The 25,728-nt window shown below is 39.0% G+C and overlaps 1 protein-coding gene across 1 annotated transcript; it reads left to right on the top strand.

Annotated features, from left to right (window-relative positions):
* Positions 1 to 2,308: 2,308 nt before the first annotated feature.
* LOC107798507 (uncharacterized) lies at positions 2,309 to 20,498 on the top strand. The gene is made up of 3 exons (XM_075254676.1): positions 2,309 to 2,784; positions 17,681 to 18,039; positions 18,351 to 20,498. The coding sequence occupies exons 1-3, from the start codon at positions 2,586 to 2,588 to the stop codon at positions 20,382 to 20,384; spliced, it is 2,592 nt and encodes an 863-aa protein (XP_075110777.1). The 5' UTR covers positions 2,309 to 2,585; the 3' UTR covers positions 20,385 to 20,498.
* Positions 20,499 to 25,728: the final 5,230 nt, after the last annotated feature.

Raw genomic sequence — 25,728 nt, 5'->3', positions numbered from 1 at the left:
AAAAGATAGTAAAACTCAGAATCAGATAAGTTACATAAAGAAAAGAGAGTCTAAAACAAGGAACTTTTAATCGAGTCAAGTATACATTCAAACAAGCAGTTTCAGATCAAAAGACCTAGGGTTTTCCACAATAAACGAGTTTAAAAGATGGTAAAACTTATAATCAAATAAGTCAACAAGAACGAAGAACTTAATCGAACCAGTACACACTTAAACAAATAGTTCAAAACTCGGATGAGACCAAGAAGGAATTAGGGTTTTCAACATGCTGACTCAGATAGAAGAACAACATGAGCAAAACATAGCAAAATCACAAACAACATTAAAATCGGAGAAGAGATCTTTTGAAAAACTTAAAGGAAAACCCTAATGAAGAGTCGTTTTGAAAGAAAAGTTGAAGAACTTTCGAGAAAACACTTAAGACATTCATAGCAAGTACAAATCTAAAGAAAGTTAAAAGGTCTTAAAGATTAGGGTTTCGGAAAACCTAGAAAAGGTGAGAAAGATCTTGAAAGCTTTCGATCTAACCATGAAAGTCAAGGATCTGCTTTGAAAGGCCATGAATGGCCGGAGAAAGGTCATGGATGGCTGGAAAAAGGCCATGAACTGAAGTCGAGCAAGGCCTGGACCATATTCCCTCGAGATCTGGCCATAAAACCACAGAAACAAACACCCAGGAGCCATAGGAGGCTGATACACATCTCCAATGGCCATCAGAGGCCATGGATTAGGCAGGGGTTAAGACGGATTAGGGTGGGATGAGATGGCGGCGGCTTAGGGTTCATGTGAGGTTTCAGAAAGACTTGAGAGAAGAGGGGATTCAGAGGCGGCGTTTGGTGAAAAATGAAGTAGGATAAGGGGTCATTTAAGGTTAAAAATGGTAAGGGCGAATATTGGCCGTTGATCTAAACGATCAATGTCCTGGATTAAAGAGGGTAGGTAGGGGAATCCGGGTTGGGTCGCTTATATTGGGTTAGGGGTCGGGTTTGAGTTGCAATTGGGATGGGAACAATTTAGGTTGAAATTGAAAGCCAATCTGGCTAGATTTTAAATAGCCATTTTTTCCCTATTCATTTTATAAAAAATAGTAAATTAATTTCTAAAAACAAATTAAAAGCACTAAAATGGTTTATAACATATGATTAACAATTTAAAAATATAGGACTTGATTTTATGAATATAAACGCAATTAAATCTTAAAAGAGGCTAATATTGCAATTACGTGCAACTTAGCTTAAAAATACTAAATAAATTTGTAAAAATATGAAAAAATTACCTTAGCTATATTTTAGCATAAATATAAAATTCCAACAAATGAATTACCAAAATAATAATTTTGGAAATAATTATTGGATTTTTATGAATAAAAGAGGGAAATAAATTGATTTAAAAACCTTTTAAAAATAATGAAAAAAATAATAAAACACTTGGATATGCTTACATATGCATATATATGCCATTTTAAAGTTATTTTGCTTATTAAAAGTATATAGGAGAAAAAATTGGGTATCAATAGAGGCTGACCTGCCAGAAAAGATGGTTGGGCGTCGGCCGGAACGACCATGGCAGCGCTCAAACGAAAAATCGCTTGAAAATTGCCAATGTGATCGCCAAAGCTTCTCTTGCCAATAACTTTATCATTTGGGATCTCTCTCTCTCTGTATATATATATATATATATTTCAAATATTTATAGTTTTCTTCAATTTTTATGCAATTTTACATGTTTATAAATATTACTGTAATTATATAACTTTATAAAATATTAAAAATCAAATACCTACGGGGCTTACGCTGCGCGCCTCGGGGCTTACGCCTTGCTGAGGTATATGTAAACCGCCTCGCCTTATGCTCACGCCTTTTAAAACATTGAAGATAATATTGAAGAGAGAGAAGAATATGAAATGAAATATTCTTTTTTGGTGTAAAAAATGGAGTAATGGTTGAAGCAATTTTACTCAATTTTGGAAGAAAAATGGAGGCAGGGTTTGAAGATGACCTTCACTAAGGTTAACTAAGGTTAAAGGCAAAAACAAACAACAACCTAGTGTAATCTCATTAGTGGGGTCGGAAGGATAGTGTATATGCACACCTTACCCCTACTTTGGGTTAGAGAGGCTATTTCCGATACACCTCGACATTCTTCCTTCTAAGAACTTCCCATCTTACTCTTGGAGTAATTCGAACTCACAAACTCTTGGTTGAAAATGGAGGTTGTTAAAGACAAAAAAGAAACAAAAATTGGGAAAATAGAAGCGAAACTTCAGCAAAAAAATATTATAATATGAGAAAGAAAAAAAAGGAACCGTACGCAAAACGCTAAGTTGAAGATCACTGACATTCTTCTACCAAAAGTTTTATTTTGTGTCTCATGCAACTTACACTAATTGTACGAGACTCTTTTTTGTCTCACAAATTTGTGTACCTCAATCTTACACTTATAGTCCACACAGAAATTTGTGTCCACGAAATTGTAAAACAAAAAAATTGCGACACAAAATAAAATTTTCGTTCTTCTGCGATAGCAGGGTATAAAAATCAGATTGGTGCTCGGTAAAAGAAGAAGCCAAAAAGACGCACACCGCAATGGTGGCAACTCCGACTGAGGACATGGGCGGTGATCACACGAGTACGTCGTGGAGCTCCTCAACCAACTGGACCATCTCTCTTGGCTCTCTCCAAACTTGCATCACCTTCGAATCCTCCATTTACTCTGAATCAACTCATATATCTCCTCTTATACTCGACGGACCTTCACCCGATTTTTCCCCCTGCGAAATCAAGTGTAAGTGACTAAAAATCAAAAATCAACATATCGTGCTGTTTATTGATTAAATCAATTGTATATGTTGCAATTACTAATTATGCAATTTAGGTCCGCTGTTTCTCTAGAGCTAGAGACTTACTTGTACGGTAGTGTCGGGATAGAAATCTCCTAATTTGACATACTATTAGAATGAAGTACAAGTATTCATATCAGCGATTCGAACCAGAGACCTAGTCGATCGAGTGATTGTTTGTTTTCTTATTTATGAGAAAAAAGAGATTGCAAATTTTGTGGCAATTTTCATGAAAGTGGAATTGGTGTAAACTCTTTCCTTAGTAATACTAAGGTTTGGTAGAGCTCTTCAACTTTAGCTGTTAGAGAGAATTAGGGAAGGAAAACAATTACATCGAGGAGTTAGGCTTGCTCTAGTGGCAAAGTACCTCTCCTCCACCAATGGTTAGGTTTACCTTATGTGCGGAACCACTGTTGCTCTCCTGGTTGTGCGTAAACAAGAACAACTTAGAGAGGGGAATTTATGCTTTTTAAGTATTCTTCAATAAATCAATCAATCAAATCAAGTATGCCCTCAATCTAAACTAGTTGGGGCATTGGGCTCTACTGTATTGGATGTTTGATTTTCAAAGCATTTCGGATTTAAAGAAGCCATGATGCTGCCAAAGTGTAGGACTGTATAGTAACTTGCTGATTGAAGGATCATAAAATCCTACTACTTAAAAAACCCTCTAATATTTGAAGATGCTATGCATGGCTAAAATCTTCCGGCTTGCTTTAAGAACAAGCATATCTCTTAATTAGATTTTTAATAATTAAGTTGCTACTGCATATCGTGTCTGGAGTCTAGACATAGGTTGTCATGAAATCAGTTGGTTCCGTCGATACCCTTTGTTTCTTTGTTACAAATGTGTGTATGAAAAGGATGCTTTTGTTAATCTGGAATGTTAAAAGAGGCCTTCAAGCTTATCGGTGCAATATCATTGTACCTTATTATTAATCCTCTCAAAAAAGGGTATACCGGTTCACACAGTGTCAGGGAAATGACCGTTAATTCTATGACTCGAACCCGTGACCTATAGGTCACATGGAGACAACTTTACTGTTGCTCCAATGCTCCCTTATTATTATTAATTCTCTACTGGAGAAAATATGAATGAATGTCGTCTCAAAGGTGAATCTGAAGATGCTATCTTGAAGACATTGGTTACACATAGCAATCTACTTTGGGTGCAAAATTTTGGGTTGTATATTGGAAATTCTTAAGGAGGAGCTGACTATAAGTTTTGTTGATCTTGTTTTTGATTTTCAAAGATCAGTTTAATGGTTTATCTTCGCTATGGACTTAATATCTATTGCGATAGATTTTGTTGTTATCGTTTGACGTGTTCTCTAGAGAGTTTAAGATCATCTTAATTGGTTCCATCTTGAATTATATTTTCTCAATAATCCTTTTTATCGAATTTTTGCTTAATGATCAATACTGATATTTACTGCTTGTTAGACCTGTTGTTACTAAGGTTTATAACTGCAGGAAGAAGGATGATAATAAGGCTTAAATGTAACTATTTTATTTATTTAATACTATGTGTATGTATTTCTAGGAGTTACCTAGAAGTTAGGATGGTTATTTTGTATTAGAAAGAGGGGAAGGAAGGCAATTTGATGCAAAATCAAGAAGGTTAAGAATCCAAGAAATTTAAGAATCCATTCAAGATTAGAATTTCTTTTCCATAAAAATTAGGATTTCATATTTCTTGTTTCCTAGTAATTTGATTCTTGTTTTAGTAGGATTATTTTCCTGTGATGATGGGGTTACATCAGGGTTCGGCTCTTAGCCCATTTTTATTTGCAGATGACATAGTGCTAATCGATGAGACGCGCTACGGGGTTAATGATCGGCTGGAGCTGTAGAGGCAGACCTTGGAGTCTAAAAGTTTCAAGTTGAGTAGGACAAAAACTGAATACATGGAGTGCAAATTCAGTGTGGGGACGCAGGAAACAGAAGCGGAGGTGAAGCTTGATACACAAGTCATCCCCAAGAGAGATAGTTTCAAATATCTTGGGTCTGTTATTTAGGGGAACAAGGAGATTGATGAGGATGTTACACATTGTGTTGGAGCGGGGTGGATGAAATGGAGGCTTGCGTCCAGGCTCTTGGTGATGGACGTTAGTATTATGATAAGAAGGAAACAGAGGTCAGTACGAGGCTGCCCGAGGATTAGGTGGGGCGCCTTGACTAAGGTTAAAGCCCAGGAGTTGGAAGGAAGGTTGTCGGCAATGGGAGCTTGGAGAAGTAGTGGGGACGCAAACACTATGTGGTCGACGACGGCGGACTATATAAGGAAGGCGGCAAGAGAGGTGTTAGGGGTATCTTCAGGCCGCACTTGTGGTCACAAAGGAGACTGGTGGTGGAATGCAGTTGTACAAGGTAAAGTGGAAGCGAAGAAGGTGGCTTACCTGCGGTTAGTGGGGAGCACTGGAGAGGAGGAGAAGAGAGCGAACATTGCAAGATATAAGGTAGCTAGGAAGGAGGCAAAGATGGCAGTGACGGAGGCAAAGACGGCAGCTTTTGCTCGTTTGTATGAGGAACTAGGGAACAAAGGCGGGGAGAAGAAGTTACTCCGACTCGCTAAGGTGAGAGAGAGGACGGCTCGGGATTTGGACCAAGTGAGGTGCATAAAAGATGAGGACGACAAAGTTTTGTTGGGGGATGACCAGATAAAGAGGAGATGGCAGACCTACTTTCATAAGCTTCTAAATGAGGAAGGGGATCAGGATATTGTACTAGGTGAATTGAGGAACGCCGACAGCCCCCATGAACTAAGTGATTATCGGGACATTGAGGTCGATGAGGTCATGGAGGCAATGCGTAAGATGAGAAGGGGCAGAGCTACCGGACCAGATGAAATTCCGGTTGAGCTTTGGAGGTGTGTGGGTAGAGCAGGCGTGGAATGGCTTATTAAGTTGCTTAATGTGATATCCAAGACTAATAGGATGCCCGAAGAGTGGAGGTGGAGTACTATGGTCCCGTTGTATAAGAACAAAGGCGATATCCAGATCTGTAACAACTATAGGGGTATTAAATTACTAAGTCATACCATGAAAGTCTGGGAGAGAGTGGTAGAAATGAGAGTGCGAAGGACGGTGTCTATTTCAGACAACCAGTTCGGGTTCATGCCGGGGCGATCTACCACAGAAGCTATCCACCTTATTAGGAGGACGATGGAACAATACAGGGATAAGAAGAAGGATCTCCACATGGTGTTTATCGATCTAGAGAAAGCGTACGACAAGGTTCCTAGGGAGGTCTTATGGAGATGCTTAGAGGCTAAAGGGGTCCCGATTGCCTACATTAGGGCGATTAAGGACATGTATGATGGAGCTAAGACTCGGGTTAGGACAGCAGGAGGCGATTCAGATTATTTTCCGATTATTACAGGATTGCATCAAGGGTCTGCGTTCAGCCCTTTCCTATTTGCCCTGGTGATGGATGCTATAACACATCATATTCAGGGGGAGGTGCCATGGTGCATGCTATTTGCTGATGACATAGTTCTAATCGACGAGACACGACGCGGCGTCAGCGAGAGGTTAGAGGTTTGGAGACACACCCTTGAGTCCAAAGGTTTCAGGTTGAGCAGGACGAAGACGGAATACCTTGAGTGCAAATTTGGGGCAGAGCCGACGGAAGCGGGAGTGGAAGTGAGGCTTGATTCTCAAGTCATCCCTAAGAGGGGTAGTTTCAAGTACCTGGGGTCGTTTATTCAGGGGTCCGGGGAGATCGACGAGGATGTCACACACCGTATAGGGGTGGGGTGGATGAAATGGAGGTTAGCGACGGGAGTCCTGTGTGACAAGAAAGTGCCACTGTTACTGAAAGGTAAATTTTATAGGGCAGTGGTTAGGCCTGCTATGTTGTATGGGACCGAGTGTTGGCCGGTGAAGATCTCACACATCCAGAGGATGAAAGTTGCAGAGATGAGGATGTTGAGGTGGATGTGCGGGCATACAAGGAAGGATAAGATTAGAAATGAAGATATTCGAGAGAAGGTGGGTGTGGCCCCCATGGAGGACAAGATGCGGGAAGCAAGACTCAGATGGTTCGGGCACATTCAGAGGAGGAACACTGATGCACCGGTGAGAAGGTGTGAACGACTGGCAGTGGTGGGTACGAGGAGAGGTAGGGGGAGACCTAAGAAGTATTGGGGAGAGGTGATCAGGCAGGATATGACGCGACTTAGGGTTACTGAGGACACGGCCCTAAACAGGGAATTGTGGAGATCGAGCATTAAGGTGGTAGGTTAGGGAAATTGTGATGTCTTTGTTACAGCGCACTAGAGTGAGACTAGCCAGTTAGGAAGTAGTCTTAGGATGCTATTGATCAACTACTGATGATGGGCTTTATCTCCTGTGTATTAATACCTTACATCTTTCTCGTATTTCCTATATCTCTTATATTGTTGTTACTTTGTTTTTATGGTATTTATGTTATGTTATGGATTTTATGGTACTTTATGTTGTTTTATTATGAGTCTATTGATAGTACTAATATAGTGTCTCTTGTTGCCTCTTTGAGCCGAGGGTCTCCTGGAAACAGCCTCTCTGCCCCTCGGGGTAGAGGTAAGGTCTGCGTACATATTACCCTCCCCAGACCCCACTTGTGGGATTACACTGGGTTGTTGTTGTTGTTGTTGTTGTTGTAGAGCGGAGTATTGGCTAGTCAAGAGATCTCATGTCTAGAAGATGATAGTAGAGATGAGTATGTTGAGATGAATGTTTGGCTATACCAGGAAAGATCGGATTAGGAATGAAGTTATTAGGGACAATGTGAGTGTGACTCCCGTAGAAGACAAGTTGCGGGAATCGAGGCGAGATGGTTGGGGCATGTGAAGAGGAGAGACATCGATGCCCCAATGAGGAGATGTGAGAGGTTGACCATGACGGGTCAGAGGAGAGGTTGATGGAGGTCTAGGAAGTACTGGGGATAGGTGATTAGGCAGGACATGACACTACTTCAGCTTACCGAGGTCATGGCCCTCGATAAAAAGGTATGGAGGTCGAGAATTAGGTTGTGGGTTGACAGGTAATCGAGAGTCTCTTCTAGTCGTACTGGTTGTATTAGTACTAGTCTTGTATTCTCCTATTTCAAATTTCTTGTTGTTAGACGATGTGGCATTATTGCCGGTAGTTTTCCCACTTCTTTTATAACTTCATATTCGTAGATTTTGTTATTACATGTGCTATTTGTTTCCATTATTTTATTTTCTTGCCATTATTGTTGCTTGTTTATTGTGCCATTTTCATTGTTCTTGAGCCAAGGGTCTATTGGAAACAACCTCTCTTTCTTCATAAGGTAGGGGCAAGGTCTGCGTATATATTACCCTCCCCAGACCCTATGTGTGGGATTTCACTTAGTTTGTTGTTTATTGTTGTTTTAGTAGGATTATATTTATAATTCTAGTCAAACTAGGATTGTTAATTGGTTGTTCATTCCTTCTAGAATTATTTTTTCTATTTTAGTTAGGATAGGTTTTCTTAGCCTTATGCTTATTCTAGTTTAATTAGGATTCCTTTTCCTTTACCTTTATTAATTTTACTCATTGTAAGGCTTATTTAAAGGGTTCAATATGCTGAAAATAAAGGGGAGTGATTAGTTTTTCTAAGCTCTTGCTTCAAAAACATGATTAACTTTTTATTTCATTGTTCTTTCTTTATTCAACGCTTCTTGCAATCTTGCGGGATTGAAGAACGCGTGGGTGAGGTTTCTTTTCATTTTATATTCTTCTAACGTGAGTTTGAAGAACGCTTTCGCTAATTTTGTGAAAAACTTTAGCGGGGTGCTGTTGTTTTTCTCTGTTCTTGGTGCTCGAGAGGTGCAAAACCTTGAAAGTACATCACAATTTATTCTGTAGGGGTTTTCGTGGTTGAATTTGGAGGATAAGGTTCCTCGAAATACTTTGGTATGCGATGAAGAGCGTACTTAGTATTGAAATCGAGTTGGCAGAAAGTACCGAAAGTCGGCCGCCCGCCCTATCATCCCGTGTCTCAACCAACTTTTTTCTTGTCGGAAAATCTCTCTTTTGGCTTATCGGCTGAATTATTGTTCTCAGTGTTGTTTGTCTATTTGTAAACCTTGTTTAATTTGTTGGTGGAAATAAATAACAGTTGACGTGTGTTGGTATATTGTGTTGTGTTTGAAATTAACAGATCTGGGTTACCAGAGTTTCTAGAATCCTAACAGATTTGATATTAGAGTCTTCGTGGTCTCAACCAGAATGGAGGGGAGGATTAAAGGGTTGGAGAAGATAATGGAGGAAGTACAAGAGGAGATTGGCTCAGTACGGGACTGCTTGGGGCAGTTTTGTGACTGGATGCAGAAAAAAGGCGAACATGATGCTAAAATCCTTCGACATTATGAAAGGAAAATCGATGGAGGAAGATCCAATTAAACACGTAGATGTGATGGCAGAGATCAGTGGCAATCAGAGAGTTGGTGGACAACGAGAAGTTCAGCATATCGGGGCCATGAGCATATTGTTGGATACACAAATGTTGATTTGGCGGGGTCACCTTCTAATAGACGCTTCACATCTGGATTTTGTGTTTTAGTAGGACGTAATTTGGTCTCTTGGAAAAGTAAGAAACAGAGTGTAGTTGCTCAATCTACCATAGAAGCAGAATATCGAGCCATGGCTATGACCTAAGTTGCTCGGACTCGGGTGTAGATATCCGATACAAGGACGGATTAGAGTATCGGATTCGGCAAAATCTAAACTTTAAGATTCGGGGGTGCAGATCCGGATATGGATACTGGTGCAGAGATTCGGTTAATAAAAAATAGAGCTATAAAAATATTATAAATTTTGAGAGATATTCTGTGAAAAACTTATATGAATATTGTAGAATTCAATCTTTCATTCTCCTAGATGGACATTATTCTTTCATTCTCTTAAATATGTTTTATTTTAGATTTTGAGAAGTCAAAATCTCAATTTTTCTCCCAAATTTGTCGATGGACTCTGATCAAAGTGTCCGTAGTCAGTTGACCGACTTCGGGACATATCCCGCTCCCGTCCCCATCTCGTATCCAGACGGGGACGGCACCAAAATCAAAAAGTCCGCGCAACTTAGGCTATGACAACATGTGAGCTAGTTTGGATCAAACAGTTGCTCAAAGAGTTAAAATTTGGAGAAATTAGTTAGATGAAACTTATGTGTGATAATCAAGCTGCTCTTCATATTGCATCAAATCCAGTGTTCCATGAGAGGACTAAACACATTGAGATTGATTGTCACTTTATCATAGAGAAGATTCTCTCAGGATTAATTTTACAAGATTTTTGAAGTCAAATGATCAACTTGCAGATGTTTTCATCAAATTCCTCAGTGGTCCTCGTATTAGTTATGTAACACGCTCGGTACATTTAATTTATACGCACCAGCTTGAGAGGGAATGTTAGAGTTAGTTCATGTAAATAGTCATAGTCCCACATGGAATATGTGTAATGTATGTATTGTGTAATAAAACAACAACAATAACCCAGTAAAATCCCACCAAGTAGGCTCTGGGGAGGGTAGAGTGTAATGCATACATTATCCCTACTCCGAAGGAGTAGAGAGGTCGGAGTAGAGAGGCTGTTTCCGGGAGATACTCAGCTCAAAAGGCGAACAGAGACAATGGATCCTTACCACCAACAACAATATGTATTATAGTTTAAACACATCAATAATATAATTTTTCGGTGTATTATTTCTCATAGTTGTCAATCTAAAAGAAAAATCATTTTAGACAACAACAACCGGAGTAATTGGGACATATTATCTCCGCAAGTGGAGTTTGAGTGGATCCAACCAAAATAACAAGCGTGGTTAATTGGCCAATTCTCAAAGACATTAAATGTGAAAATGTTGGTTTATGTTTAGTTAACAATGACATGCTGAAAATGTTGGTTTATGTTTAGTCAACAATGACATGCCAATTGGAAGAGTTGGTGGAAAGAGTTGGTGTGGATGCTAGGAGGAAGCTTCCTCCTTTGATGTCACCCATGACATCAAGAGGAAGTAATTTGATGTCACCAATGACATCAAGAGAAGGTCTTTACCTCTATAAATAAATGCACTCCTTCACTTGTAGAAATAATCCCAAAATAATACAATACATTGTAGTGAGTAGAGAGTTAAGAGAGAAATTCTCTTAAGTGTAATTGGGAAATCTCCTCTTCCTTTGTTAATATTAAAATGGCAATTGTTCTCTGGTGGACGTAGGATTATTTTGATCCGAACCACGTTAAATCTTGTGTTCTTTCTTTTACGTTTCCGCTAACAATTGGTATCAGAGCGACAAGATTCTTTAACGATCCAAGGAGAAAGAACAAACAAATATGAGTTCCATGAAGTTTGAAATTGATAGATTCAATGGACGCAATAACTTCAATATCTGGAAGATCCAGATGATGGCGTTACTGCGGAGGGAAGGTTCAATCCATGCTATTGACGGAAAGTATCCTACGGATATATCAGCTCCCGACAAGGAGAAGATTGAAGGGGATGCATTGAGTGCAATCCAACTATCCCTTGCACCTAACGTGCTTTGTGAAGTGAGTACGGGTACCGAAGAGACGGCCAAACAGTTGTGGGAAAAGCTAGAAGGGCTATACCAAGACCGATCAGTGACAACAAGAATGTTGTTACAACGGCGTCTTCACACATTTAAGATGGGGTCAGGTACTTCGTTACAAGATCATTTAGATGCGTTTAATAAACTTGTCATGGACTTACAGATTGCAGGAATTAAAAGGGAGGAGGAGACGCTTGCATGTGCTTTGCTATTTTCATTGACTTCAGGATATAGTGATATTGAGAATTCAATGATGTATAGCAAGGAGCCTATCAAGCTTGAGCAAGTGCGGCAGACACTTAACTCTAGTGATGTGCGGATGCACATTGAAGGAGATAGAGATGACCAGGCAAGTGGCCTCTTTGTAAGAGGCCGGACTAGCCAACAGGGAAAGACCAAATCAAAGCACAGATCAAAGTCTCGTGTGAACAAGAAGAATACAGAGTGTTGGGGTTGTGGCAAGAAGGGGCACTTTGAACGAGATTGCCCAATGTCAAAGTCCAAGGAAAAGGCGAGTGCATCTACAGTTGAACAGGTACATAATTTTGATAATGATTATGTACTAACAACATCGTGTAATAATAATAGTAGTTATGAAAACAAATGGGTGTTAGACTCTGCTTGTACTCTGCATATGACGTTCCGAAAAGACTGGTTTAGCAACTACGAGAAAAGTGGAGGAACCGTAGTAATGGGCAATAATGCAACTTGTGCAATAGTTGGCATTGGCTCAGTTCGGGTTCGCTGCCATGATGGAATCGTGAGGACTATTACACAAGTCCGTCATGTTCCTGATCTGAAGAAGAATTTGATCTCCTTGGGTACTCTAGATGAACAAGGCTACAGGTACATGTGCGAAGCAGGAACTATGAAGGTGACTAAAGGTTCTTTAGTCATGCTGAAAGGCAAGCTGGAGAACGGCCTTTACACATTGGCCGGAAGCACCATTGTTGGCTCTGCAAATGCATCTACAGTGCAGTTATCTAATGATGACAAGGCAAGACTATGGCACATGAGACTGGGTCATATGAGCGCACGTGGACTGGAGATGTTGAGCAATCGTAAACTTTTGGAAGGTGAGAAGATCAGCACGCTTGACTTCTGTGAGCACTGCGTTCTAGGGAAGCAGAAGAAGGTCAGCTTCAGCACTGGCAAACACAAGACAAGAGGAGTGCTAGACTACATCCATTCAGATTTATGGGGTCCTTCTAAACTTCCATCGAAGGGCGGAAAGAGGTATCTTCTCATTTTTATTGATGATTTCTCACGAAAGGTTTGGGTGTATTTTTTGAAGGCAAAAAGTGATGCTTTTGAAGCATTTAAAGAGTGGAAGATTTTGGTTGAAAATCAAATGAGCGGAAAATCAAGTATCTTCGCACAGACAATGGCTTGGAGTTTTGCAATGAAGAGTTTAATGAATTCTGCAAGGTTCACGAGATCTCAAGACATAGGACTGTCAGGCATACCCCACAGCAGAATGGAGTTGCCGAGAGAATGAACAGAACTCTTCTTGAAAAGGCTCGTTGTATGCTCCTACAAGCCAAAATGTCCAAAGTATTTTGGGCTGAAGCAGTTCACACTGCTGCTCATATTGTCAATCGATCTCCAGCATCGGCAATTGACTTTAAGACTCCGAATGAGGTATGGTCAGGTGAACCCTCTAACTATTCATACTTACGAGTATTTGGGTGTCCAGCTTATTATCACGTTAATGAAGGAAAGCTTGAACCAAGGGCTAAGAAGGCCATATTCGTAGGGTATGTGGATGGAGTAAAAGGGTACAAACTTTGGTGTTTGTCTTACTCAAATTTATAGTTGGTAGAGATGTCACCTTCGATGAATCCTCTATACTTGATCCCCGTAAAGTTTCCGTGGAGTTTTCAGGAAACAAGAACAACGAGCAGGTGGAGCTTCCGGTGGAGCTTGCCAAGGAAAAGGATCAAGAGACTCAGGTTAAAGATGAGTCAGAAGATGTAGGCGTTGAAGAACTTGCTGTCAATGAACCATACACAATTGCGAAGGGGAGGGAGAAGAGGCAGACACGAGAACCGGAACGCCTTATAAATCAAGCAAACTTGATTGCATATGCGTTCGTAGTTGCACAAGAAGAGATTAAAGATCTGGAGCCCTCCTCGTATATTGAATCAACTTCTTGCAAGGATGCCGCACAATGGCGGTTAGCCATGACTGAAGAGATGGAGTCTCTTCACAAGAATCAGACATGGGTCTTAGTGAAAAGACAAAATGGGAAGAGGATAGTTGGATGCAAGTGGGTCTACCGAAAGAAAGAGGGAATTCCTGAAGTGGAAGATGCTAGGTTCAAGGCGAGATTGGTTGCAAAAGGTTTCAGCCAAAAGGAGGGAATTGACTACAATGAGATTTTCTCTCCGGTCGTGAAGCATAGCTCAATTCGCGTGCTACTAGCATTGGTTGCACAATTTGACTTGGAGCTTCAACAGCTTGATGTCAAAACTGCTTTCTTACACGGTGATCTAGAAGAGACAATCTATATGGATCAACCTGAAGGTTTCCTAGCTGAGGGAAAAGAAGATCACGTATGCCAACTAAAGAAGTCTTTGTATGGTTTGAAGCAATCCCCTAGACAGTGGTACAAGAGGTTTGATGCATTCATGACTACACATGAATTCTCAAGGAGTGCATTTGATAGTTGTGTGTATCACAAGAAGATGTCTGGTAACTCAATGATTTATTTACTGTTGTATGTTGATGATATGCTTATTGCTGCTAACAACATTACAGAGATAAATGCTTTGAAGAAACTATTGAGTAAGGAATTTGACATGAAGGATTTAGGAGTTGCAAAGAAAATCCTTGGTATGGAGATTTCAAGAGAAGACGATGTTGTACATCTTTCTCAGAAGAGGTATATTGAAAGGGTTCTCGAGAGATTCAATATGCAAACGTGCAAGCCTGTAAGTACACCATTAGCTCCTCATTTTAAACTTTCAGAGTCACAAATGCCTCAGTCCGAGGATGAGGTGGAGCATATGTCAAAGATTCCTTATGCCAGTGCAGTTGGTAGTATTATGTATGCTATGGTATGCACACGTCCAGATATTGCTCAATCTGTAAGTGTGGTAAGTAGATACATGTCCAACCCAGGAAAGAGGCATTGGGAAGCTGTCAAGTGGATATTGAGATATCTCAAAGGAGCTTCTGGTGTTGGTCTTACCTTTCGAAAAAGTGGTACAGGTATTTCAATTCTCGGTTATGTGGATTCTGACTATGCAGGAGATCTTGACAGAAGAAGGTCCACAACTGGATACATCTTTACCCTCGTTGGCAGTGCCGTCAGTTGGAAGTCGACTTTGCAGTCGATTGTCGCTTTGTCTACGACAAAAGCAGAATACATGGCAGCAGCGGAGGCGGTAAAGGAAGCTATCTGGTTGAAAAGTTTAGTAGCGGAATTGAGTTTGGTTCAGCTGGAATCAACTCTTAGATGTGATAGTCAGAGTGCTATTCATCTAATGAAAAATCAGAGATTTCATGAGCGCACTAAACACATTGATGTCAGATTTCATTTTATTCGAGATGTTATTGATGAGGGAACTATCAAGGTCGTGAAGGTTATCACAGACGATAATGCTGCAGACATGTTGACCAAGATAGTCCCGCTCGCTAAGTTTGCACACTGCAAGGACTTGGCGGGGGTGCGCATCAACTGATGCAACTCCGAAGAGAACAGTTGCTAGGTGGAGGTGGTATGTTCAACAATGGTTTGATTCTTCTTGTTTCTTACAACGGGGTTGCCCAGTAAGCTTAGAAGTTTTGGCCAGAGTTGTTCACACGCTCGAAACGCAAACCAAGGTGGAGATTGAAAATGTTAGTTTATGTTTAGTTAACAATGGCATGCTGAAAATGTTGGTTTATGTTTAGTCAACAATGGCATGCCAATTGGAAGAGTTGGTGGAAAGAGTTGGTGTGGATGCTAGGAGGAAGCTTCCTCCTTTGATGTCACCCATGACATCAAGAGGAAGTAGTTTGATGTCACCAATGACATCAAGAGAAGGTCTTTACCTCTATAAATAGATGCACTCCTTCACTTGTAGAAATAATCCCAAAATAATACAATACATTGTAGTGAGTAGAGAGTTAAGAGAGAAATTCTCTTAAGTGTAATTGGGAAATCTCCTCTTCCTTTGTTAATATTAAAAGGGCAATTGTTCTCTGGTGGACGTAGGATTATTTTGATCCGAACCACGTTAAATCTTGTGTTCTTTCTTTTACGTTTCCGCTAACAAAATGTTTGGGGGGATTTTTGGGGCTCACGGGTTACGACAAGAAGTTTGTTCGTGACTACGGGAAAAAAGCCAGGCCACTTACACAATTGCTCAAGAAAGATTCTTTTCGTTGGAATGAAGAAGCTCAGTTAGCTTTGATTGTCTTAAGGAGGCTATGGTCACTTTGCTGGTTTTGACACTTTCGAATTTCAACAAAGTGTTTGTGGTTGAGACAGATGCCTCAGGATTAGGCGTTGGAGCTGTCCTAATGCAAGAAGGACGTCCCATCGCTTTTTCTTAGCCAAGGACTTTGTGTTCGAACTCAAAGGTAATCTAACCCATGCTTAAGTTCAAATGAAACTTTATGCTGATGCTAAGCGTCGTGATGTTGTGTTTCAACCTGGTGATTTGGTTTATCTTCACTTGCAACATTTCAAGCTTCGCTCACTTGCTAAAAATGTTAATGAGAAGTTAAGCCCTCGTTACCGTGGGCCATATATTGTCTCGAGTAAAATTGGTGAAGTTGCTTATCGCCTTGATTTACCCCCTCATTCACGGGTGCATCTTGTATTTCACGTTTCTTGGCTAAAGCGTGCTGTGAGGGATTCTGCTCTTCAGCAACTCCTTCCTTTCTTATCTGAAGAACTTGAAATGCAAGTGCAACTTGAAAGTGTGGTAGATTGTCGGACACTCTTGAATGGCTCCCAGGAGGTTTTGATTAAGTGGAAGGACTTAGCTGACATTTAGAACACTTGGGAATCCTATGAAGTTGTTGATGCTTAGTTTCCTCATTTTCACCTCGAGGACAAGGTGAAACTCGTTGGGGCGGATATTGTTAGATCTACCTTACTAAGGTCTGTAACCGCAGCAAGAAGGGTGACAATAAGGCTTAAATGTAATTCTTTTATTTATTTAATACTATGTGTATGTATTTCTAGCAGTTACCTAGAAGTTAAGATGGTTATTTTGTATTATTTTTATTAGAAAGAGGGGAAGGGAGGCAGTTTATTCTGTAGGGTTTTGTGTGATTAAGAGCCCGTTTGGCTTAGCTAATGTGGAGTAGCTGATAAGCATTAGGTGCTGAAAAAGCACTTAAAAAGTTGATTTAAAAAATAAGCAGTTACGTGTTTGGATAAACGTGCTGAAATTAATAATAAGCAGCTGAAGAACTAAGTGTACAAAGAGTTTTGTTTTAAAAAGAAGTATTTTAGGAATAGAATAGTAAATATTTTGGTCAAACCTAAAGTGCTTATAAGCTGAAATTTGATAAGTTGGGGGAGACCAACTTATGACTTTTGGCTTATAAGCACTTAACTTATAAGCACTTTTAATTTTACCAAACGCGTAGATAAGCCAAAAAGTGCTTATAAGACAGTTTGACCAGCTTATAAGCTTAGCCAAACACCCTCTAAATCTGGAAGATAAGGTTCCTCGAAATACCTTGTTGTTGGGTGAATTATTGTTCTCGGTTGTTGTTTGTCTATTTGTAAACCTTGTTTAATTTGTTGGTGGAAATAATTAACAGTTGATGTGTGTTGCTATATTTTATTGTGTTTGGAAATTAACATATCAAGGTTAGGAAAGTTTCTAGGTTTCCTAACACAGCCCTTGTAGTCATCTTGATTGGGTTTTGAGCCCATTCCCAGAGATTGTCGGCTCACTTAATGTATCATAGGCTAAGTAGCTATAGCGCTATGAGTTCACTCGTTTCGTATTTTTGGAATATATGGTGTTTGTTGTGATTTCATTTAAGTGTTTTGGATTCTAATTTAACCTATATAACAAGGATGCTGATTTTAATGTGATGCACTAGCTATCCAAGATTTTTGCTTATGGGTATTCAGAGTTTGATATGTCTTTGAGGTTTACTTGGGGAAATGGAGTTCTTTTTTGGTCTTCTCCTCTCTCCTTAACCGGAATGATTGAAGTTTATGCCTGTACTAGTTTGCATAGTCTTTAGAGAGAGGTGGCAGCCCAAAGAATTAAGTAAACTTTTTTCTTGGCTGTTATATTCTGATGCTATCGATTTCTGTGTCTGCAGTATGCTTTATGCAAAAGCATGAAATAAGGCAGGTCTATGTTCGGAGTACTGCTCGTGTTTATGAGATATACTATGCACCTACTCTGCAGAGCGACGATGAGTATCTATGTACCGTCCGCTGTAACATAGCTGAAAGAGATGGAGAATTTCTCCAAGCTAGTGGGATTGACATAGTTGCCCAGCAATATTTGAAGGATTTTGTAGGAAAACCTACAGAAGGTAGAGTCCTAACTGAAGCCAAACTTTGCACCAACGACGATGACTGGGTCGACGTTAAGGTCCCTGATTCTCCTTTCATTGGGAACGTGGTAAGCAGCATGCAAAAGCACACAACAGGGAATGAACGGAGAAGTATTGAGGTACCACTATTGGATGACTTATGCAGACTTGCTGTTTAGTATAAACAAAAATAAAGAAAATGGTTTGAAGGGTTAAAGAGAACTAGAGGAAAATGAATTCTTTTGGAGATATTGAGTGTAATAACATCAACTCTATTGAATTTTTAGGCACCTGACATAGATGATTCTGTCCTATAGCGTTTCTTGGAATATTAATAGCAAAAATTTACGGAGTCTCGTTTCTTTTATTCAACTGCTTTATTATGGAGAAAACAGCCAATTTGAATTACAAGATTGTAATATTTTCTCTGACTGCAGATCTTATGTTGCAGGATTTGTACGAGGCCACAGCACAAATTAGTGATGCAGATCCCTGCATGTCACTGACAATTCGCTTTTTATCTCTTCAGAATAAAGGTTCTGTATGCATTGACGAAATTTACATATGCGGTGACCCTATTGACTCTAATGAGGTTGACACCCCAGCAGTTCTTATGGAAAACCAAGCTAGTTCTTTCATGGCCATGCTTGTTCCTACCCTTCTGCAACTATCTAAATCAGGTACAAGCCATAAGCAGGACAAAGATGTTATTGATAGTCAAAGAAAGGAAAATGAAGTGAGAATTGCAGCAAGGATATCTGATTTTGCTGATGCCAGGAAAGAAAATGACCAGAAAAAGAAGATGAGTGCTGATCATATAGTGCAGTTGGACGTCACGGACAAGCCTATAGACGAACAACCTAATTCACAGCCTCTGACACACCAGAACTTAAGCAGAGAGAACCACAATATCTCCACCATGAAGAATGATGCATCACAAGCTCGTGTTGAAAGAGCCATTGAACAACTTCTTGAGCGAGTGAGCAGAATTGAAAATATTTGCTTGAAATTTGAAGAAAACATGGTTAGTCCAATGAACAGCATGGAAATGAGACTTCAACGGCTGGAGCAGCAAGTAGAAGCTCTAGCAAAAAACTCCCGTTATTCTGAAGTCACGTCCTGCACAAGAATAACAGCCCCTTCATTTACCTGCAGTGATTCCAATTCTAGCTCTTCGTATAATGGTGGAAGTGAATATCGGCCTTGTGGGGCATCAGAACTGGAGAAGAAGGATCTCCCTTGCGATAAGTTGTCCGACCCTTCTGATGACCTGCCTGTTTCTTCAAATCCTTCGCATATTCTTCCAAATCTTGTGATTGTTGCCCCTGAGTTTTCATGCGGAGAGGATGAAGAAGAAAATGATAGTGTTGAATCAGCAAAGGTTTCTTCTCAAGAGATGCAGAAGCAAGTTTTGTCTATTGATGATGCTTTAGCTGCAGCACTTTCTGGATTTCTGTCCACATCCCATGTTCTTCTACCAGATAATGGGACTTCGGAAGTTATTGCTTCTGGATCTGCTAGTGAGGTAGTAAATGAGAAGAATGAGTTTTCACAATCTGCTCACAGTGATTCAGTTATCGCTCATGACTGTACCTTGGAGGGAAATGACAATGACAGACCTTCAAAGTATACTCAAATTCTAGCAGTTGCAGCTCCTGACTTCACCGAGGAGGAGTACGAATTTGAGAATGCAAATTTCATCATAGCTTCTTCTGCAGCAGCTCCTGAACTTGCAAGTGAAGAAAATGGAAATATTGAAATAGCTTCTCCAAGCACTGGAAGTCAGGACCCTGGAGGCTTCCTTGATCTTAATAAAAGCAAGAGCATGCGTAATGCAAGTTCAACTGTTGCTTCTGAGCCATATGCAGAGCAGGAGAAATTTCTCCATGAAAATGTGCACCTTAAAGAAACTTCTGGAATAATTGGTTCAAAAGATCATCTTTATGCACAAGAAAGTGTCTGCAGATCGCAGGATCCCACTGCTTGTCCTTCAGATCAAGACGATGAGGTTGCAGAGACTAAAGTAAGAGATTCTACCAGTGAGCCACAGATGAATTCTTGTAATCTAGAAAATGCTGCTGAATCTGAAGAACATGATGCTTCAAAAGGTTACCACATGGTCGCTATGCAAAATGTTTGTGAATATTCAAGGCCTTCTGCTCTGGATTTTGACATCCCTATCTTAGATGTGAAGTTTGCAGCCAATGAAGATGGTGATACCAAGTTTTCACTAGAAGTTCTTTTAGCTGACATGGCTAATGTTTATGTTGAAGCTCCTTCTCTTGATGAAAACGCTGATAATGCTGTCACTTGTGAGGGAAGTATATCCACTTTTATGGATGATGAAGAGCCGCTGAAGTCTTCTACAGGCGATAGCAACCCACTGGTGGATTTTGGATTTCATGCTGCAGATGCATTCAGTAATTTGGATGGTAATCCACCAAGTATATCCAGAAACCAGGATGTGTTTATGAGTCTCATCTGAGACCTACTTTTAGAAGTGTGTATACGTAAATGGAACTGGTTCGTGTCTGATTTTTCTCTCATTAGTTGTGGTATTCTATATGATCAAGGAACAAACGTTTGTTCTTTTGTTCCATCCAGTCGTTTCCCCAATTCCTGACCGTTCCTGTGTCTCATTCCTGCCTATACCTGTCAACTGGTCTGGGCCGACCAGGCTATCAAGGGATAGCCCATTGTTTTCCGAAATATGGTTAAGCTAAGCGGCAATCTAAAAATAAGTAACTTGGCAGTCTTAGGACAATGTCATTTAGATTGGGTAATAGCATTAAGTTTAAATTCAAAGATAAAGTTTTTTAAAAAGATAATAAATTACATTTATTCCTAACCTATTTTATTGCCCGCCACATGGAAATTTAGAGTAGTTTGTAATGTGGTTAAGCCATGTGGCAATCTAAAAATAAGCTACTTGGCAATCTTAGGACAATGTCATCTTGATTAGGTAATGACATTAAATTTAAATTCAAAGATAATGTTTTTTAAATAAGGAATACAAACAACATTTATTCCTAGCCTATTCTATCGCCCACCGCATGGAATTTCTTTTAATTTTTTTTTTTGGTGAGATTTCTTTCTAAAATTAGACAGCAAAACTGTAAAATTGTGTTTCGGCCAAACTCAATAAAAGAAAAGTTTAAAAATGATAAGCTTTTCAATGTTGGAGTTTCCTTAAACAATATTTTGTAAAATTTGAAAAAATATTTTTCAATTTCTTGAAACAAACGCCATCAAGAGTGATTAAATTTTTATTTTTACCGTAATAAACTTTTAATAATATCATATTTTCGTTAAATGTATAACGATTCTGAAAAATAAAGTTTTACAAATAAATGTTATTACTTTTTAATTTTTAATTTAAACACCAAAATTTTCCATGAATAATCTACACAATTTTTCTAAAAGAAATTAAAACCGTGTGGTTATAGTAAATGAAGTGATAAAATAAGTGTAAATCGAATTTGTCCAAATAATATCTTCAACATAATTTGTATGGCGTTTAAAAATATTATATATTGTGTTTGAGTAAATGAAGTGATAAAATTATTTTTAATATTGAATTAACTCAAAATTATCTCCAGCATAATGTAGACAATTTTTTTTAATTAGAGATTATATTATTCGTGTTTGAATTCGAATGGAGATAAATATATTTTTTAATGTTTTAACGTTAGCCTAATTCTTAGTGTTTTACCATTAGTGATAATCCTACATTTTTTTTACTCCTTTTATATAAAATAGCTTACAACTCTATAAAGTTGAGTGCAAATAGTAGATTTTCAGTTTTATTTTGTGTATCCTGTGCCTTTCGTTTTAAATAACTTAGCAATGGATAAGAATGGTTATGTATATTTGCTTAAAAATATTAGTACTAATGTGTGTTTTAGTTTGGCCGAATGGGAAATTTGAATGTCCTCGAGGCTTGTAGTTTTGTTAACGATAAAACTGTTGGTACTCCGTAATGTTTTTACTAAATTATCTTTTCCAGTAAAAAAAAAGGCACAAGTTTTCGGTTTTTAAAATGTCACGACCTAAAATCCCACTAAAGATTGTGATGGCGCCAAACCCACCCACTTGGCAAGCCAACATTCGATAATAACAAATAGAATCAAATTATTAAGCTATTAATTGTTACATGATATAAATAACAATTCAAAATAAATGTCAATTCAATATCATAAGTACAAAATCAAAGGCAAGGTCTAAATGTGACCACAACGGCATAACAAACGCCCAAAATTTGGTGTCACTACATCACGAGCATCTAGTAAGAGCTACTAGAATCAACTGAACTAATACTTTTATTTGAAAAAGAAATACATGGACAAAATTAGATAAGTAGGAAGGGAAACTCCATGTGCTGTAGATCGGATCAAGTAAAGTAGCTCACCATGAAGTCTCTAATAAATACTCCTACTCAGCTAGATGGTACCACAAATACCTGCCTCAGGACATGCACAAAATGTGCAAAAGTATAATATGAGTACAAAATACGATACTGTCACGACCCAAAATCCCACCAAGTCGTGATGACACCTAATCCAACCCGCTAAGTAAGATAAATAGTTAAGTTACTATTACAATGAGAAATCTTCAGTATATTAATAAAACTGCAACAAAATTTATTGCATTTATCCCAATGACTAGTAGTACAAGTCATGAGTGTAATGACCCGGTCGATCATTTTGAGTATTTTAGCCCATTTTTCCTATTTGATGCTTTATATTTATATTTTTGTGATTACGAGACTTGCCGGGAAGGTTGCTTTGGTGTCGGAAAAGTTTTGGAGTGAATTGGGGCACTTAGTCCTAAGGTTGGATGCTTAAGTTATAAGAGTTGACTGGAGTCTGATTTTTATGTAAATGATCCCAGAATGGTATTTTGATAGTTTCATTAGGTTCGTATGGTAATTTTGGACTTTGGCATATGTCCGAATTTGGATTTAGAGGTCCGTATATTGGTTTGATGCTTTTTGGAGAAAGTTGGAAAGTTGAAGGTTTGGACGGTTGATAAGTTTGACCGAGAGTTGACTTTGTTGATATCAGATTTGGATTGTGGTTCCGGGAGTTAGAATAGTTCTGTTGTGTCATTTGGGACTTGCATGCAAAATTTGAGGTTATTCTGGGTTGATTTAATATGGTTCGACATGAGTTTTAGAAGTTGAAAGTTCATTAGTTTTTTTAGGCTTGAATTGAGATACAATTCATGGTTTTAATGTTGTTTTATATGATTTGAGGCCTCAAGTAAGTGTGTGTTATTTTTTGGGATTGGTTGGTGCATTTGGACAGAGTCCCGGGGGCCTCGAGTGTGTATCAAATTGATTTCGGATTATTATAGACTATGTTGCATTGTTGAAGGCTTCTGATTCCTGGCGTTTTTGCACTTGCGAAGAATTGGCCACAAATGTGAGTCCATAGGTGTGGGCATAGGACCGCAAAAGCATACAAGGCTGGAGACCGTGGGAGACCGCAAATGTGGAAGGCTGGGTGCAGGTGCGAGGGCGCATCTGCGATGAGGGACCGCATATGCGTGATTGCAGGCGCGATGTGTTGGCCACAGAAGCAAAAGGTCTGGGAATGGACTTGGACCACATATGCGAGCTTCTGTCCATAGAAGTGGAGCCACAGATGCGGTCAAGTGTCGAGGTTTTGGTCATTTTCTCATATTGGGAGTTGTGGAGCTCGGTTAGGGGCGATATTTTGAGGAATTTTCATCACAATTGAAGGGGTAAGTGATCCTTATTTTTATTTTGGTGTTAGGTGTTGTTTACCCATGTAGTATTATACCTAATTTAGAATAATTTAATGTGAGATTTGAGAGCTTATGAACTATGATTTTGGAGAGTGAATTTGATGATTTGAGGGTCCATTTGGGGTTGGAATTGGATAAAAACACATATATTTGGACTCATATCGGAATGAGAGTTCAGAATTTATGAATTTGGTTGAGTTCTGAGATGTGGGCCCTGGGTTGAATTTGCAAAAATTATTTAAGATCTTAGCTTCATCATTTGGAATCATTTCCTATGGATTTTGTTGATGATATTAAGTTATTTTGGCGAGATTTGAGCAGTCCGAAGGTTGATTCACGTGGGCAGGGCCTTTTAAAGGATTGATTTGGCTTGTTTGAGGTATATATCTTACCTAAACTTGGTTGAGGCACTAGTTTCCTAAGTTATTTGTGATAGGTACGTGTTATGGGTGGTGCACATGTGTGGGGTTGATCCCATGTGCGTGCACCGTGGTATTTATTCATGCTTGGATAGTGTTTAGACTATGATATGCCTTGAGTTGATTGCTAAGCTTCATCCTGTGATGTTTCTCCTAGATGGACCCTTTTTGTGAGCTATTTGTACCATGTTTGAGGTGACATAGAGGTTAATCTTCTTATTGAGCCTGATAAATTATTACTTTCGTGATGTATTTGCATGATTGAGCTGTAATAGCACACTTTGCACAAAACACATCTTAGGATGTCACTTATACAAGTCCAGGAGTATGAAAATGATATTCATTGATCATGTATTCTTGTATATTTGTTTTCTATGTGATATGGTTGGACTTGTAGCACATGACTACACCGGGCGAATTGTGATATTGAGCTTGTGACCATGCGAGGCAGATTTTGGTATTGAGCTCGTGACCACGCGAGGCGAAATTTGGTATTGAGCTCGTGACCACGCGAGGCGGATTGTGATATTGAGCATGTGACCACGCCGGATGGATTATGATATTCAGCCCGTGACCACGCCAAACAGATTAAGATTATTTGCACATGACTATGCCATGCAGCGTGTGGATATGGATCCATCCCCCTATGGTCACCCTCATATATTTCTTTTTGTGGTGTATACACAGATTTGAGGAAAGTTGATTAGTGGTTTGGTATGGTTACAAAAATTCTAGGTAAAATCTAGCCAATATTTGATTTGGTTATTGCATTTCATTTTTATTTTGCAATTTCATTGGTTGTTTACTTGATTTGTTGCATATCTTATTTATATGTTGGTTTGTTGAATGAGCAGAGTATGTTAAGTTATGGTGTGCGCCAAGATGGTTTTAGCTATGATTCATAACTTGATCATATTACTGTTCTATACTTGTTAGAATTTATGAATTATATAGGTGATTAACGACTATTATCGATAATTCTTGCTTCTATTTCATCGCCGAAGTTAGTTGTGATGCCTGATGAGTACATGAGATTGGTTGTACTCATACTACACTCTGCACTTAATTGTGCAGATCCAGGTGCTAGACTGAGCCACCAGTAGCTGAGGCTTATTGCTAAGCTTGTTATCTGAGAGACGAGGTAAAGCTGCATCTCAACCGCACTCTTGGCGTCTCTTTTCTTTTTGTACTATTGTCTTTTATTCAGACAGTATTGTTATTTGGCTTTTCGATGTGTATTTTTGTTTTAGAGCTCATGACTTTGTTTTTACCAATTTCGGGGTATTTATTTTGTATCGACGATGTTTTTTATGTTATTTGTCCTTAGATGTGTACTATTTCTATTAATTAATTCAATATTTGTATTTCATTTTGTTATGCTTTAGATTGCCTATCAAGTGAGTTAGGCATCATCGCAGTCGGTTGGGGTTTTTGGGTCGTGACAATGAGCCACTATGATTTAGAATTATAAAGCTGGTGAAAGGAATAAATACAAAATCTGTTTTAAAGTTACATAAACAAAAATAAAATCCTAAGCTACCATGAACAAAAAGGTAGCATGAATCTGGATCGCTGGTACGTCTCTAATGCAAAACTCTGTCTTCACAGCTACTAAGTTTTAGAATCTGCACACAAGGTGGA

Source organism: Nicotiana tabacum, chromosome 6 (genome assembly GCF_000715075.1).
Source record: "Nicotiana tabacum cultivar K326 chromosome 6, ASM71507v2, whole genome shotgun sequence".
Classification (NCBI taxonomy): Eukaryota; Viridiplantae; Streptophyta; class Magnoliopsida; order Solanales; family Solanaceae; genus Nicotiana; species Nicotiana tabacum.
This window is presented reverse-complemented; position numbering and strand designations above follow the sequence as displayed.

Coding starts and splice junctions, on each gene's coding strand:
- LOC107798507 (XM_075254676.1), top strand. CDS start 2,586: ATGGTGGCAACTCCGACTGAGGACATGGGCGGTGATCACACGAGTACG. Junction 2,785..17,680: donor TTCCCCCTGCGAAATCAAGT/GTAAGTGACTAA, acceptor CTGTGTCTGCAG/TATGCTTTATGCAAAAGCAT. Junction 18,040..18,350: donor ATGAACGGAGAAGTATTGAG/GTACCACTATTG, acceptor CTTATGTTGCAG/GATTTGTACGAGGCCACAGC.